Genomic DNA, 14,759 nt, shown 5'->3' on the forward strand with positions numbered 1-14,759 from the left:
ACTGTTTGCTTTTGAACCCCATCCCCTCCTTTGGAATTTCCAATACCCTTCTAGGGGTGGGTGTGGGTATTTTCTGGAACCACTCAATTTTCTTCAGAGCATTGGCTCTAAAAGGAACATAGGCACGCAAGGCGTGCAAGAGTTATTTTTTTTGTGTGAAGTGTCGGAGATAGGAGCATTCGTGGTACAGTAATGATTTGGGTAATTTGACATTTTTTCTTTGGTTGCGATGTTACATTGGTCATGGTAAGATAGCTAAATAGTAAGCCATAAAATGTTTGACTGAACAAACTACAGTAATCTGACATGTCTCCAGATTAATGTAGATACCATCTTATTTTCTAACAGGCAATTTGATTCGTTCTTTGATACAACCCGGTGTGACAAGCACACATGCATAACTCCCTCACTCACCGATCACATAACCCAACCCCCAAGAGCAATTTTTGCTCAAAAATACTCAAGTTAATTTAGGGACTTTTTCGCATTTTTTACAAGACATAATTTTACCTTTTCACACAACACAACTTCACCGAAAATAGAAAGAAAGAGAAAAAACCTCTGACACGTTGAAAGTCTGATTTAATTAAATTGCACTTTAACTTGGTGCCGCGCAGTCTTCAAAGAACATTTGAACAGTTTTCATACTTTTTACCTTTAAAAATATCGGACTGAAATGAATGTCATCAAATAAAACTATTAAACTGCTACTGCAGAGACGTAAAAACCATCCAGAAATGAAAGCTTTTGTTTAATATCCTGGAAACAATAGCCGATAACTTGTCAGCTCTAATTGAATTTACTCCCATATAAAAACAAAAGTGTTAAGTTACCATTTGTTACTAAAGATAGCAAACATCTCGTGGGAAAGAGTGGTGACGATTCGTCCGCTCTAATTGAATTTACTCCCTTGTGAAAATCAAGAGTGTCACATTACACTTTGTAACTAAAAAACAAAAATATCTTGTTACATTTGCATGCAACAAGAACAAAACAATCGTTACCCGCACTTACTATTGTAAACGTTAGAACTGTTTCAAATCTTAAGTCTCGTCCCCTCTAAAACATGTCCTAAGAACTAGAAGCGACGATTCGTGACCTCTAATTGAATTTACTCCTTGTGAAAAACAAAAGTATCAAGTTACCTCTGACTAAAAATAAAAATATCTCGTTGCATTTGCATACTACGAACTCACGAACTGTTTCAAACCTCAAGGTTCATCTCGTTCATTTAACTAAAATCCTCAGCCTAACCCACAGAAAATGTCAAGTAAACCAAATATATGAATACTTCCTCCTCTTTTATAGAAGAATGAATACGGCCGTTCTGAACTTTATCGGGATCAGATCTTCTCACATACCATTTACCTTTACAACAAGAAATCTGATTGGCTGTTTATAGTAGATCCAATCTGATTGGTGTGACATACATACATCTCTCACTCACTCACTCACCCATTGACCCGTAACATACTCGACGCGCCGACTAAGAGGTATTTTTTTGTAAAAAAAAATAATAACTCAAAAATGGGAAGTCATACGAGGTAAAAAAAATTCAAATCCATGACCTCCAGGTAACAAACAATATTTATAATATTTTCTTCTGAAACATTCTGCATAAAACTATTAACAATTTAACAATTCTATGAACTATACATGATAAGCTTCCCTCGGGGTTTCTCTACAGGGACATGTTGGGGAATTCGTGTGCATTGCCTGGAATCCTTCCTTTGTTTAGAGAGCAATATCACTCTGGATTCTGAAGTGTCCTGATTAATATGATGTCTGAGAAAGCTAATGAGAATGGGACAAAAAGTCTAAGAGTGCCTCACTGTCTGCATCGAGATGGTGACCATACACAAAGCAGGGTTTGATTCTAAGAAATACATCACTAAAGAAATTTACCATTACACTATTCTTTGACAGTGCCCCAAGAAAGTGTTAGCCTGTGTCACAGCTGCCCTCCCTGAAAGAAAAAGTGGGAGACAGGCTAGAGAGTTTTGACAAAATTTGATTTGCCTCACTTGTGAAAAACCACTTCCTATAACATATTTTAAAGAAAGGAACAGATTTCTCACAGGCCATGCATGGCAGTGAAACAACTGAGTGATGTGATTTGGTGAGTAATTGAACTAGCTAGCTAGCTAGATCAACCTTGAAAGGAAGGGAAAAAAACAAAATGGGTCTAAATAACAAAGATCAAAGTTTGCACGATCTTAAAAAGCAGTCATTGTAGCATTTAATGGTTTTTTAGTTATCTACTACCAAGGAAATAAAGCTTCCCCAACAAAGTGAATTATCTGTAAAGCAACTTTTTGTCAGCATTATATCTTGTCAGAGGCGTATCACCTCTCGAGGTGATATGCTTCTGATCCTGTACAAAGAATTGTATACAAGGAAGAAAGGTCCACCTAGCCTAAAATAACCAAATTCCTTGTTTTAAACCACCTCAATCTTCTTCAATAAATTGTGTTCCTTCTTACCTTTATAATATAATCATTTAGATCTGCTCGAAACAATGTTTCAAACCAAGTCTTAACATCTTAATTTTGTATTCACTACCAAACAAAATGTAAAAAAAATAAAAATTGATTGTATGAAATTTTACGTGATATTTAGCAAGTACTTAAGACTTGTCAAAGAACGAGAACTCTGTAAAGGGACCTTATAGCTGGTAAAAGATCAGACGAGGGCTTGTAAGAAAGTTTGACTGTATGTTAAGTAATAAAAAATATTAGTTTTACAAAACCAAGTCAATATTATTACCAATTATATTATTTTGTTATAATTATATTATTCTGTTGTTTCAAAAGTAATCGCTTTGTTATCTTGTCTCGGTTCACTTTTTTATTTACAGGATAAGAAATCTGAATAAGCAGACTGATAAATTATTATTAAAGGTGTGGTGAATGGTTGATGCAAGACTTTATGAGGAGCAAGACTAGCATTTTTCTTTGTGAGCATGAGATACTTCGACTTTTAAATTGTGAGACCAAGACTTCAAAGTGTTTAACTGGGAGCATGAGACGTCAGGATTTAAGACATTTAGACATCATAATTTATAAAAACAAACAACAAATCAGGACTTTGAAACTTTCTTGGCCTTGCAAAAATTGATACTCCATGACAGTCTTATGAAAATATAGAGATTGCAAGACCCACAAAGTACTAAAAGAATGAGACTGCAAGACCTGTGAAATTTGGCAAAACCCATGGTTTTTTAACGACCAATCATAGCCTGTTCTTAATAATAACGTAATAGGCACTGCTACCTGGCCCTTCCCATGTATTACATGTCTGATGTACTATTTTGAAAAACTGGTCCTGGTGAACAATTAAGCCTTGAATCTGTGATAGTACCCAGTTATTTTAATATCTCGATTGCATGAAACTATAGATTTTAAAAACCCCTAGTTGTTTATGAACTTGAATTTAATAGAAACACTTGAAAAGCTGAGGTTTCAAGCATTACTAGCATGAAGTGCTACCTCCAGTAAAAGGCTCAGAACTACCTTTACCAGCTTCAAATTGATAATCAACTGGTGTTTCATGTGCCTGGCACTGTTATAGCAAAACAGTTTTTTCAGAGAGTAAAGACAAACATTTAGTTACTTTTTCATTGCCGAAGAAAAAACTGCACTTATATTATGTCAAATAAAATTCATTCACATACATACCAGGTAAGGCTTAGTTGTTCACAGGCTGAATAATGCAATCCTCGGGCACTTATTAAGTTGTTAAATTATTGGAAACATTACATTTGAATACCCTACATGAATTGCTTAAAATTTGCAACTATACCAATTTCTTTTTTAAAAAAATATTACATTTACATCCTATTGATCTCTAGCTCTGTCAGCTACCACTATCCCTTGTGACAATGTGTATCTGAAATGAAGAGTCAATTGATTAACTTAAATGAGATGTCTTAAATTTTGGTAGTAAAGAGGTTCTATCACTGAAAGTTCGCCTTCGCATTCTAACTTTTATACAAAAAAGCTTGATAACTATTTGCCAACAAAGGGGCAGTTGGAATGACATTGTAGTCTGAGTAGATTTAAATGCAAAAATCTGTCTTGGGACCACACAAAATGATTCTGATAGCAATAACAGTGATGACAAAGAGAGGACCAGAATTGGACTAAGTTGCTCCCCACTACCAGAGGCTGCTTTGTACATACAGTCCTGAGTATCCATGTGCCAAGAACCTCAAGGGACTCTATACAATCACCTCTCCCCCCCCCCCCTGGAGAAATTGTCCATCCACCTGATCCGTGTGAAGTGTAACTTCTTGTAATCAAGTTATCAATTGTTTGTCAATGTGAGTTTGACCCAGAAAATCATGCACTTGTCTGCTTAGGGTGCACTTTTTAAATCAAAAGGCATCTTTTAATTTCTTCCAACAAAGGAGTTCAATTGCTGTCATTATTTACTATAATGTTTCTGGGATAACCAAACATCTATATTTGGTTGGTAGTTAGTACATTTAAAGGAGTTGTACCCAGTTTTGTTGTTACCTCACTTAAAATGATCCAGCTTTCACTATTGTGGCCTAATACACGTATTCTCATTTCCACCACTTTTCCGATTCCTTGAGGTACTGTGCCCTCTGCTAAGCCAGTGGCTGTGAATGTGCCCACTTGGGTGTAACTTGACAATGGGAACTCGTACTTCATGAAATTTTTCTTCGCTTCAGGTGATCCATCTCGTCCAGGTTCTAGGGACAAAATAATTCTTTGAATTTAATTTGCCTGTCATTTACATACTTTCAATAACATGCAAGCTCTGTTCAATCATGGGCTACTTGGCTTGTATGCAGACTTCACCTCTACCTTTACCTCTGCTCAATCATTAAGGGTTTCATGTTCTGCCCCTCAAGGTTCATTGGTTTTCATCCTAATTATGATCGACAGTAGCCAAAAATGCAATTGTTACATGTACAATTGAACCCCTATTAAACGGCCACCTATTACATGGCCACCCCTATCAGGCAGCCAGTAATCAAAGTCCCAATGAGAGCTTTTCTACTGTTTTTACCTCTATTAAGCAGCCAGCCCCCTTTCCATTTTGACAAGGGTGGCCATTTAATGGGGTTGATCTATAATTAGGTTTTGAATTTGCTAACTTCAGAGTTCTCAAGTTATTGAAAGGCACAGCTAACGTCGAATAAATAAAACACAGCAAATAAATTGAAAGTAACAAAAAGTTGGAAATTTCATCACTGCTCTTAAGTCATGCATTGAAATTGTAAATCAGACCTGGCATCTTGTGTGCTTGAGCTAATGCTGACACTGGAAGAACTTCCACAGAAGCATTTCTAATAACGTCACCAGGATGTTCAAGATTTCCTGACTTGAAACGAAACCTGCCACATGACAAATAGTGAAAGGCAAAATAAGAAAATTTTGATGAATAGTATATGGGGCAAATGTTTGGCATTGAAAAAACAATTAAAGTTGAGGTTCTTTCCTTACACATATCACATACCAATATTATTTTGGGTGTTATGGCTCAACTGTCAACTCAACTATTGTTTTGTGCACCCCCCCCCCCTTTCCTCCCTGCCCCTCCCCTCATACACACAGTGTGGTGCCTTGAATGATGAGTAAGTTGCACTCTGGATTGCCCAGTTCAGGTCTGAGCACTAGGCAAGGTCATTATTTGTATGTTCTTGAGCAAGAAATGTCACCCTCAGAGTGCCTGATATACAGTAGACCTACTATACACTAGTGAGATCTTGTGCATTTAACGCATCTGTCAGCCAACATACTGCCAGACACATGCAATCAGTTAATATTTTAATTTTATCTGTAGAGCCACCCTGTAGCATAAACCATGGGGATGTGTCATTGCCAATTCCAACATAACCATTTATAATATATTGGTGACAAATTACTTCTTAATTTTGGCACAAAATTTCAGCATTAATTTATAATTTCACTGGTGAAATTACAAATTATAAATTGCCATGGCAACTTCTAGCTTGAAATTTTTCTATACCATAAAGAAGTAAAAAAAACTGTAAGCATAATTTATCACCCATGATATTGAAAGGTAATCAAATGGTATACTCGTGACAAAAATAATTTCAATTGCATTTTGTCAAAATTCTAATACTAATTTGTAGTTTTCTCTGACAAAACACACTCACCGCCATTTGATTACCCATACTAATTTACATATCTTACTTTTCTATCATAATTTCTTGATGGAATTTGAATCTCATAACATCATCAGCATGAGGAGGAAAAGCCCAGAAGAATGTCTGCCCCATATATGCACGGTCAATCATGTATGCTTGGTAAGATTCCACTGTTGTAACAGCATCAGCCTTAGGGTTCAAGTGAGCCTGGAATAATGGTGCTTTCTTGAAGTCTTTATCCTAGATAAGAAAAACACAGAGAGTTAAGTGCCAAGCTAAAACTGTTTACTTATTAAGATCTTAGACAACAAACCAGAGTTAAAATTCTGATTTCTGTTTTCTTACAGCTTTAAATGCAACACGAAAATTTTTAACTCTCCTATCATCAAAGTACTTATCCTAGAAAACAAAACACAGATTTCAACTTCTTAGTATTTCACCATCTTTTCTTACAGTTGAAGTGCCAAGCAATTCTATTTATTAACTCAAACGAGGCATAACACAAAAGAAGTCAATCTAGGTCTTTTTATGTTACAAGACCCTGAAGTCTTGCAGCTCCAAACCTAGGGAAAAAGTGAAGCCTTGGAGCTGACTGGCTCATAGCTGCCGGAGCTTATCCCGGTTTCTGTAGCATGAAGCGGCTAGGAGTATTTCTACTCCCCCTGGATGGGATGCTAGTCCATCGCAGGTCACTGCCCTGCAATTTGTTAGGTTTCCCCAACAATTTGCTGGTACCCATTTATACTCCCGGGTGGAGAGAGGCACTGTTAGAGTTAAGTGTCTTGCCCAAGAACACAACACAGTGTCCCCGGCCAGGGCCCGAACCCAGACTGCTTGATCTGGGGACGAGTGCAGTAACCATGAGGTCACCTATATTGTTAGCTGCAGCTTAAAATTACTAATAGAAATAGACAGGGAAACACTAGCAGTCTTCTCAGAGATAGGTGTGTATTAGCCAGGTCAAAGAGCTTAACTACACACAAAGTAATTGAAAAGTTAAAAGCACTGAACATTCAAGAGTGTTCAACCCTCGAGAGAGAAACCTTGCAGGATTCTTAAGGCAACAACACATGCCCTTAACTTTTACTTCTAAGATATATTAAATGCAGCAATAGACTACACTGTAGTCTATTTTATACAGTCAGGCTCTAAGCCAGGATTTGAAATTTACTGGGTGTCCAAAATGTCTTATAGGGTCTGCTCAAATGAAAAAAAATATTTAATATTATGAACAATTTTCTTTAAGAAGTGGGTGTCCACAAGACACCAGGATGTTTATCTGGCTAAAAGCCTGATTTCATACACAGTAGGATTTAAAAACATTTTCAATCATACTACTTACAATCAAGTTTTGTTTCTTTCCTTTCAGTGATGATTCTTTTCCTACATGTTGAAATAGCGATGGCTTGAACCTAATACGCAGGTGCAACTTCTCTCTTGCGCAATGTTGCTGAAAATAACAAGGATCATTGTGAAACACTTCTTCCAACAAGTTTTAGTGTCAGTAATAAAATAAAGCTCAACAAATTATGTGCCTGTTGTTCCAGGACTTCATCCATGCCCACTCAATGGAACTGATCCACGAGAATTCCACGGGAGGGGAGTTCAAAGCCAAAGGCAAGGCTTGACACTACATTTTTCCCATAGTGGGCATGAGGCTAGTAAGTTTGAACAAGTACTGTACCTAAGTCTGCAAGAAGGAAACTAATCCCTTTTCGAGATGTCTGTCACGTTTTCAAGATTGTAGTTAAATTATTTATCAAAGGTGAAGCTACAGAAATTTACAAGTAATGCCAGGAAAAGTTGTTTTAGGTAAAGATGAAAAAATTTGGCGGCAGGAAATAGTTTAGCTGTACACTCCGTGAAAAGCCACTAGAGCCTAGAGGCTACTGCAAGGCAATTTTTACTAGCCTAACATGAAGTTTCTCTAGTCTCCTGAAGACGTCTAGCATCATTGTCAAACCTTGAAAGACAAACATGAATGTCCAACGGAGTGGACGGCACAAACCCAAAAACCCTCTCTCCATTGGAGGGATACGGATATTTTTGGGAACCACACATTCAGCACAGCTGCTTAATCATAACTTACTGCATCTTTTTCTGGGTTGCAGACTTTCACCCACAGGATGTGATCCATAAGCCAGTCGACTGGCTTGTCTTTATGAAACATTAGGAAGAATTCAACCACCATACTCAGATCACTACAGCGAAAGAGCTTCCCTGTTAGAGTCCCAAACAAACATACAGTTAAATAACACAAAGATCATTTTGATGTGAAGTTCCTATCTGAATTTATTTAATATAGGTATTATGCATCATTGATTTAAGAAAAAGAAAACGTTTGCAATTGTGTTTCTGTCAAGTTAGAGAAAACTAAACTTTCATGGGTGTTTTATTTAACAATGAGATTATGGGGTCAAGATTTCTATCACACTTAGAAGTCAAGAGCGAATACTGAATTTTTTCTAGTATAAAGCTACTAGTCAATCTAAACTTTATCTAAATCCACTGCATGGTTAGGAAACTTAGCAACACAAAAACAGATCAGTCAAGGGCAGAACAACTTGCAACGACAAGCTCATCCATTAAATTACTAATGATATTTTTTTTACATACCTATAAATCCAAGAGCTGAAAACTCCAGTATAAGCCAATCATTTGATTCCTGTTGGAGCGCAAATGTTTTTATTGTAGAGGCGAATGAAGGCGTGGCTACAATGTCATCTTCAAGCTAAATATAAACAAACAGAACAAAATATGCTCTGTAAGCCAAGTTAACAACACAATCATTACGTTTTACTGCACTTTTCAATAATAATTATAATATTTTATAATTTATTAACAGTTAATATAACATTACCCTTTAGTATTTCCATAACAGACACCTCATCAGGGAAGACAACTATTTCATGTAAATAAATGTTTCTTTGAGATATTGAATAATAAAAAGCACAAAAAAATTGAAGAGAAAACTCCACCTGAACATAGAATCTTGCTTTCCTCTGGCAATACATCATTAAAAAGCAGAAATCAAGATTCTGCTTTGTTCTCCACCTAAATTCAAATGATAAGACAAGTAGTTATTACTTTCAATATGTCTATCACTTGACAGTATCACATAGCTGTTGTACCTACATCACTCAATCACATAATCAGAACGACATGAAAGCCCTCTACAACATCACCGTCAGCTGTCAGGTAGGAGAGTAAACACCAACAAACCAGTGCACAGAAGTAATTGCACCATTCTCAGTAAGACATCAGACCAGCTCAGTGAATGAAAGGAGCACTTCAGCAGCCTGCTCAATGGCACACCATTTGTCAAGCCACTGGAGATTGAGGAGGGAGACGACCTGGACATTAACCTTGGCCCCATCACCAAGGCAGAGGTAGTAGAGGCGATCAAGAAAATCAAGGATGGTGAGGCACCAGGTCCAGATAATATTCCACCTGAAGTCATGAAAGCAGACACTGGGGTCACTGCAAATATCATGATTAACCTGCTGCAGGATGGGTGGGAGAAGGAAGAAGTGCCAACGGAATGGAAGACAGGCTATATTGTAAAGATTTCCAAGAAAGGGGATCTTAGCGACTGCTGGATTGGAGAAGAATTCAACTTCTATCTCTGCCAAGCAAAATCTACACTAGGTTGATTCTGGAGAGGATAAGAAAAGCTGTGGACCCCAAATCGAGAGAGGAACAAGCAGGGTTAAGGGAAGGTAGATCTTGCACAGACCAGATAGTTACTCTCTACATCATCATTGAACAGTCACTAGAATGGCAGTCACCACTGTATGTCAATTTTGTTGACTTCAAAAAGGCATTTTACATGGTGGACAGAACCACGATTTGGAGAATCTTGACGCATGGCATGCCCCAAAAGATTGTAAACATCATCCAGAGCTTCTACGAAGATAACAGCTGTAGAGTCATCCATAACACTGATTTGTCTGCACCCTTCACTGTTAGCACAGGAGTGAGACAAAGATATATCTTGTCCCCACTTATCTTCTCACTCTAGTTATCAACTGGGTGCTGAAAACAACAATGGAACAGCCAAGAGGCATTCAGTGGACCCTCATGCAGGAGCTAGAGGACCCAGACTTCGCTAATGATGTTAGTCTACTCTCACACACAGTGGGACATATGCAGGCTAAGACCAAGAGACTGGAATATTGCCAGGACAGCAGGTCTAGAGATCAACATCACAAAGACCAAGAGTATGCAAATAAATGCAAGTCAGGAAGCCCCCCTCACTGCTGATGGAAGGGCACTGAGAAAGCTGATCGCTTCACTTACTTGGGCAGCACTGTGAGCAAGACAGGAGGCACAGATGAGGACATTAAGACTAGGATCAACAAAGCACATCAAGCCTTTGCTACTCTTAGACCAGTATGGAGGAGTAAAAACCTCAGCAGCTGCATGAAACTGAGACTGTTCATCAGCAATGTCAAATCAGTTCTTATGTATGGCCCAAAGGAAACCTGGAGGCGTACCAGGAAATGAGACCACAAACTGCAGGTCTTCATCAACATCTGTCTCAATCAGATTCTACGCATCAGATGGCCATAGCACATCTCTAACCAAGAATTATGTCAAAGAACCGGGCAGGAGCCCATCACTGACACCATCCAGAGAAGAAAGTGGAGATGGATTGGACATACCATATGCTGAGAGAAAGCGTCACCCGCCAAGCGTTGGACTGGAACCCACAGGGGAAACGGAGGAGAGGAACACCATGTTTGACATGGAAAAGAACACTACAAGCTGAATTGAAGACCATCAGCATGACCTGGGAGGAGGTGAAGAGGGCAGCTAAAGACCGAGAAAGATGGAAGCTAGTAGTCAGGGCCCTATGTTCCACAGGGAATGACGAGGAATAAGAAGGCATACTGGTCTAATCTAGGCAAATGAACCATTTAACAAGATGTTTCTTTTCACTCTGCAAAGAACATAAACACTTTGATATACTAATATTACTAGGTGCTTACTTGACTCTTTCTCTAGAATCACCAAATGTCAGTGGCACGCTGTCAAGGTCTGGGTAATAACTTTCAGAAGGTGAAACTATTTCTACTAATCCTGAATGAACATCCTCAAGAAATCTGAAAAGCAAGTAGCAGCCACATATCATTACACATGACACTCTGGACACTCATGTTTATTTTACTACTCCGAATCAATTGCCATTACCACAGTTAGGTGGCACTACAGTACAATTCTTTTTTGGGGGATGGGTATTCCAACCAGGATGGAGTACCTCCTAGTTGTTTCGTGTTACAGAAACTGGAGATAAGGGCCAACCTGATGGGCTACTTGGCTCATATGCAGACTTTTACCTTCACCACCCCACAGTACAGTCATTGTAAGTTTTCAGTAATGAGAAAACATATTTTAAAAGTGAAATCTACCTTTGTTTGATGTCATTAGCCACTGCTCTACTAAATTCAATATCAGTCTGAAAACACAAATAGAAATAGCATTGAACTTCAAATCAAGCACCAACAGAGCTGATTGAAGCAAAAAAAATAATAATAATAATTAAAAGCAAGTAGGTTAGAGTGTATTTCTGAGATACTTCACTGTAAGTTTTAATGTCGCTTTTACCCTCTATGAAAATAGGTCCCCTAAACAGGGGTCAAAATTAACAAAATTTTGTTCGCCAGATCGTAATTTTTGGTTCCTTTTTTGTTTTTCACTGATTTTTTTCTTCTTTTAATTAATTCTGATGTACACAATCTTTGATATAATTCTATGTTTACGTACAAAGAAGCTTACAATTATGTAACAGTAAAATTTTAAAGGAAGAACACATATAAACGTTATGAAAATTAATATTAATCGGTGCCAAAGTAGCTTCAGTCGCCTGTTCCCTGTTTCCTCATTTTCCTCATCTAGTTTTATATCTATGCATGCAATTTTTGGCACTAAGCCAAGGCTCCATGCGGTTGACAGACATATTGGAATTAGTCCCCTGTTCTGCCACATTGTTGGGAATCATACCAGGCTGCCTGCATGTGTTGCCTAGTGCATCCATGATACCAGTCTTACTAAAGAAGCTGCTGAATCCCAATGGCAATCCCAGGGTTGTTGATAAGTGCAGGGTGCTGGCAAAATGCGCTGGCTGCCGGCAAAATTCACCCGCTGAGAGAGGGGTGATTGCTGGCTGGATTTTGGTAGGCGGTCACTCGGTAAAGGACAACAAACTTTTTAGGTTATGCATGTACAATTATTCAATATCTGAACCATACTGAACCATCTTTAGAAACGAAAAGTTTGGAATAAATTTCAAACTATCAATGCCACTATAACGAGTAAAGTAATTTAAATAAAATCTTGTTCTGAGCACTTGTTTAGCCTGTTCTTTTACTGGTACTGCGTCCACCATCTTGTAAACACGAAGCTTGGTTACCCCACATTCAAGGCATTGTGAAAAAATGGGGACAAAAATTTTGTTCCAGGCGTCTCATGACAAATGATGACTGGCTGAATGAAAATCTTAGTCGAAAGACTACAGTATTTGAAAAAGTCTTCAATTCTTAGACTATTTGCTATTTGCATAAATTGTGTCTTTCATCCACAACTAAGGCTGATTTTCCTTTGAGGTTAAAAGGTTGACGGAGGAAAAGGCGAGTCACCCACCTGCGACCAGTTCTTAATATCTGATCACCAACACTTGATTTTTGGTTGCATTGGTAACTAGTGAGCTCTACAGCCGTAGAGTTCATTATGTAGAAATGATTGTTAATGAAGGAATTCAGGTATTATTTTTAAGGGCTTAATAAGACTTTTCACAACGGACCAAACCCTGTTGGTAACCGTGGCAACATGTCACCATTTTACTTGTACCCGCAATAGAAGAAGTACAAAGTGATTGGTGATTAAAGCGTAGAGGTGTAGCGCTCTACCAAAACTTCTACTGCAATATGAGGTTCGTGAAACAGGCACCAGTTGGGAAATGTGTCCAGATTCAAGATCACACAAACAAAAAAAACAAGGCCATATCCAGCCATCTGGACTGAACAACCTTCAGTTGAGTTATATTCTAGCAGGACAGAGTGAGCCATCATGAATGGACATGATGACCTGGGGGTAATTCTCCTTACCTTTAGTTATTACTTTACACTAAACTCCAGCTATAATTACTGTATAACAAAACACTTAATTACTGGTCCCATGGGAAACGCTGAGTTTTGTTTGCCCTTGCCTCTTGATGTTTCTTCCTGTTTCCATAGGACCAGTAATTTTAAAGGTGTATACCACTGTAGTTTACCTACATACATCTTATTGTGCTTGTTAAGCTATTTACCTCACCAACAAAGATGACTATGACACAGTCATCCTTATCATCTTGTGACATTCCATCTAGCAAAGAAGCTAGTGTATCCAGAAGGTATGCTGTCTTCTCACGTTTTATTGTGGGAATGCCAAAAACTAAAGACACTGAAAAACAGCATATAAAAGAATTAATGCAACAATCAATCATTTGGCCAGTTGGTTGATTGTTCAGTGGGTCTGTTGGTGAATGGATCAGTCTGTCCGTCAGTCACACAGTCAGTCAATCAGGCTGGGAAGCAAGCAGGTGGGCAGGCAGGTGAACAGGCTGGCGTATTGTGCAAGTGGAAGATATACATGTATTAAACACTTAATAATATTATATATCTTACATGTAACTCCATTATCATGATAACAACAAATGAGCAATATGAAGGTCACCTCCTTGACGATCCCTTGAAATATGCAGCGCAGGCTTTAAACTGCTTGGGGAATCCATTAGATGAGGCATAAGGTTGTATATACTTGGTAAACGTAGTACACTTTGACTGTCAAAAAATATACTAGAGGAATTTTGAAAGTTATTAGGAACTGATTTGTCCTTAGTTCTTTTATTGTTTGCAGCTTCCACTTCAGTCAGCTGTGCCTTCAGTGAAATAAGTTCTTGAGATCTGGCAGAATTTTGAAATTCTGCATCTCGTAATCTGTCCCGTAAAGATTGTATCTTCTTGATTAGTTCCACATCCACCTGGTTAGTTTCTATAGACTGCTGTACACCTAAAATGAAAGACAATAATACACCCACATCAAGCAAATAAAATTAATGTTTAATCAAAAGCACTTGCAATATCATTTTGTGTGGAACAAAAATTGCTAGACAGCTTTAAATCCAAGAAGTGAAAGCAGGCAAAGGAAGGGTTTCTAACTTACTGTAATATGTTGAGGGAAACTTAACATGTACATGTAGTAGAACTTAATGGAAATTAATAATTAATAGCAAACAACATTAAGAGTGCTGTCCTAAGTCTAAAAGGTAATAACTAAAAAGCCATCTGATCTGCATCATAAACCACTAGAGCTAGTTTTAGACCTCATAACTAATAGAAAACTTGAGAAAATTATTACTTTGTTATTTACATATTTCTGACTATTCTTCTAAAAACCAGAATTGTTGTTGCTAAATTCATGCAGAGGAAGTGCAAACTCATAAAAGTTACCACGAAACGATCCAAGATCTCAAAAATTATAATCTCAAAATTATAATCTTAAGAAACAATTCAGAATGTCAGCTCTTGAAAAGATACTTCCAATATTACTGTCTGAATTCTAGCTGGAGTATTTC

At 37.8% G+C, this 14,759-nt stretch overlaps 1 protein-coding gene across 3 annotated transcripts in view; it reads right to left on the bottom strand.

The window, feature by feature from the left end:
- Positions 1-1,506: 1,506 nt before the first annotated feature.
- The window catches only part of LOC145496881 (alpha-1,3-mannosyl-glycoprotein 4-beta-N-acetylglucosaminyltransferase A-like), a 37,599-nt gene continuing 24,346 nt past the window's right edge, over positions 1,507-14,759 (bottom strand). For all 3 annotated transcript variants that reach the window (XM_081476652.1, XM_081476653.1, XM_081476654.1), the window contains 12 exons: positions 13,859-14,194; positions 13,452-13,585; positions 11,554-11,600; positions 11,134-11,247; positions 9,121-9,196; positions 8,759-8,873; positions 8,232-8,362; positions 7,485-7,592; positions 6,189-6,382; positions 5,259-5,365; positions 4,518-4,717; positions 1,507-3,888 (listed from right to left, as the gene is read on the bottom strand). In XM_081476652.1, coding sequence (XP_081332778.1) covers positions 3,856-3,888; positions 4,518-4,717; positions 5,259-5,365; positions 6,189-6,382; positions 7,485-7,592; positions 8,232-8,362; positions 8,759-8,873; positions 9,121-9,196; positions 11,134-11,247; positions 11,554-11,600; positions 13,452-13,585; positions 13,859-14,194 — 1,595 coding nt within the window. In that variant the 3' untranslated portion in view covers positions 1,507-3,855. The remainder of the gene's footprint in view (positions 3,889-4,517; positions 4,718-5,258; positions 5,366-6,188; positions 6,383-7,484; positions 7,593-8,231; positions 8,363-8,758; positions 8,874-9,120; positions 9,197-11,133; positions 11,248-11,553; positions 11,601-13,451; positions 13,586-13,858; positions 14,195-14,759) is intronic.

The sequence above is a fragment of the Orbicella franksi genome, chromosome 9 (genome assembly GCF_964199315.1).
Source record: "Orbicella franksi chromosome 9, jaOrbFran1.1, whole genome shotgun sequence".
Taxonomy (NCBI): Eukaryota; Metazoa; Cnidaria; class Anthozoa; order Scleractinia; family Merulinidae; genus Orbicella; species Orbicella franksi.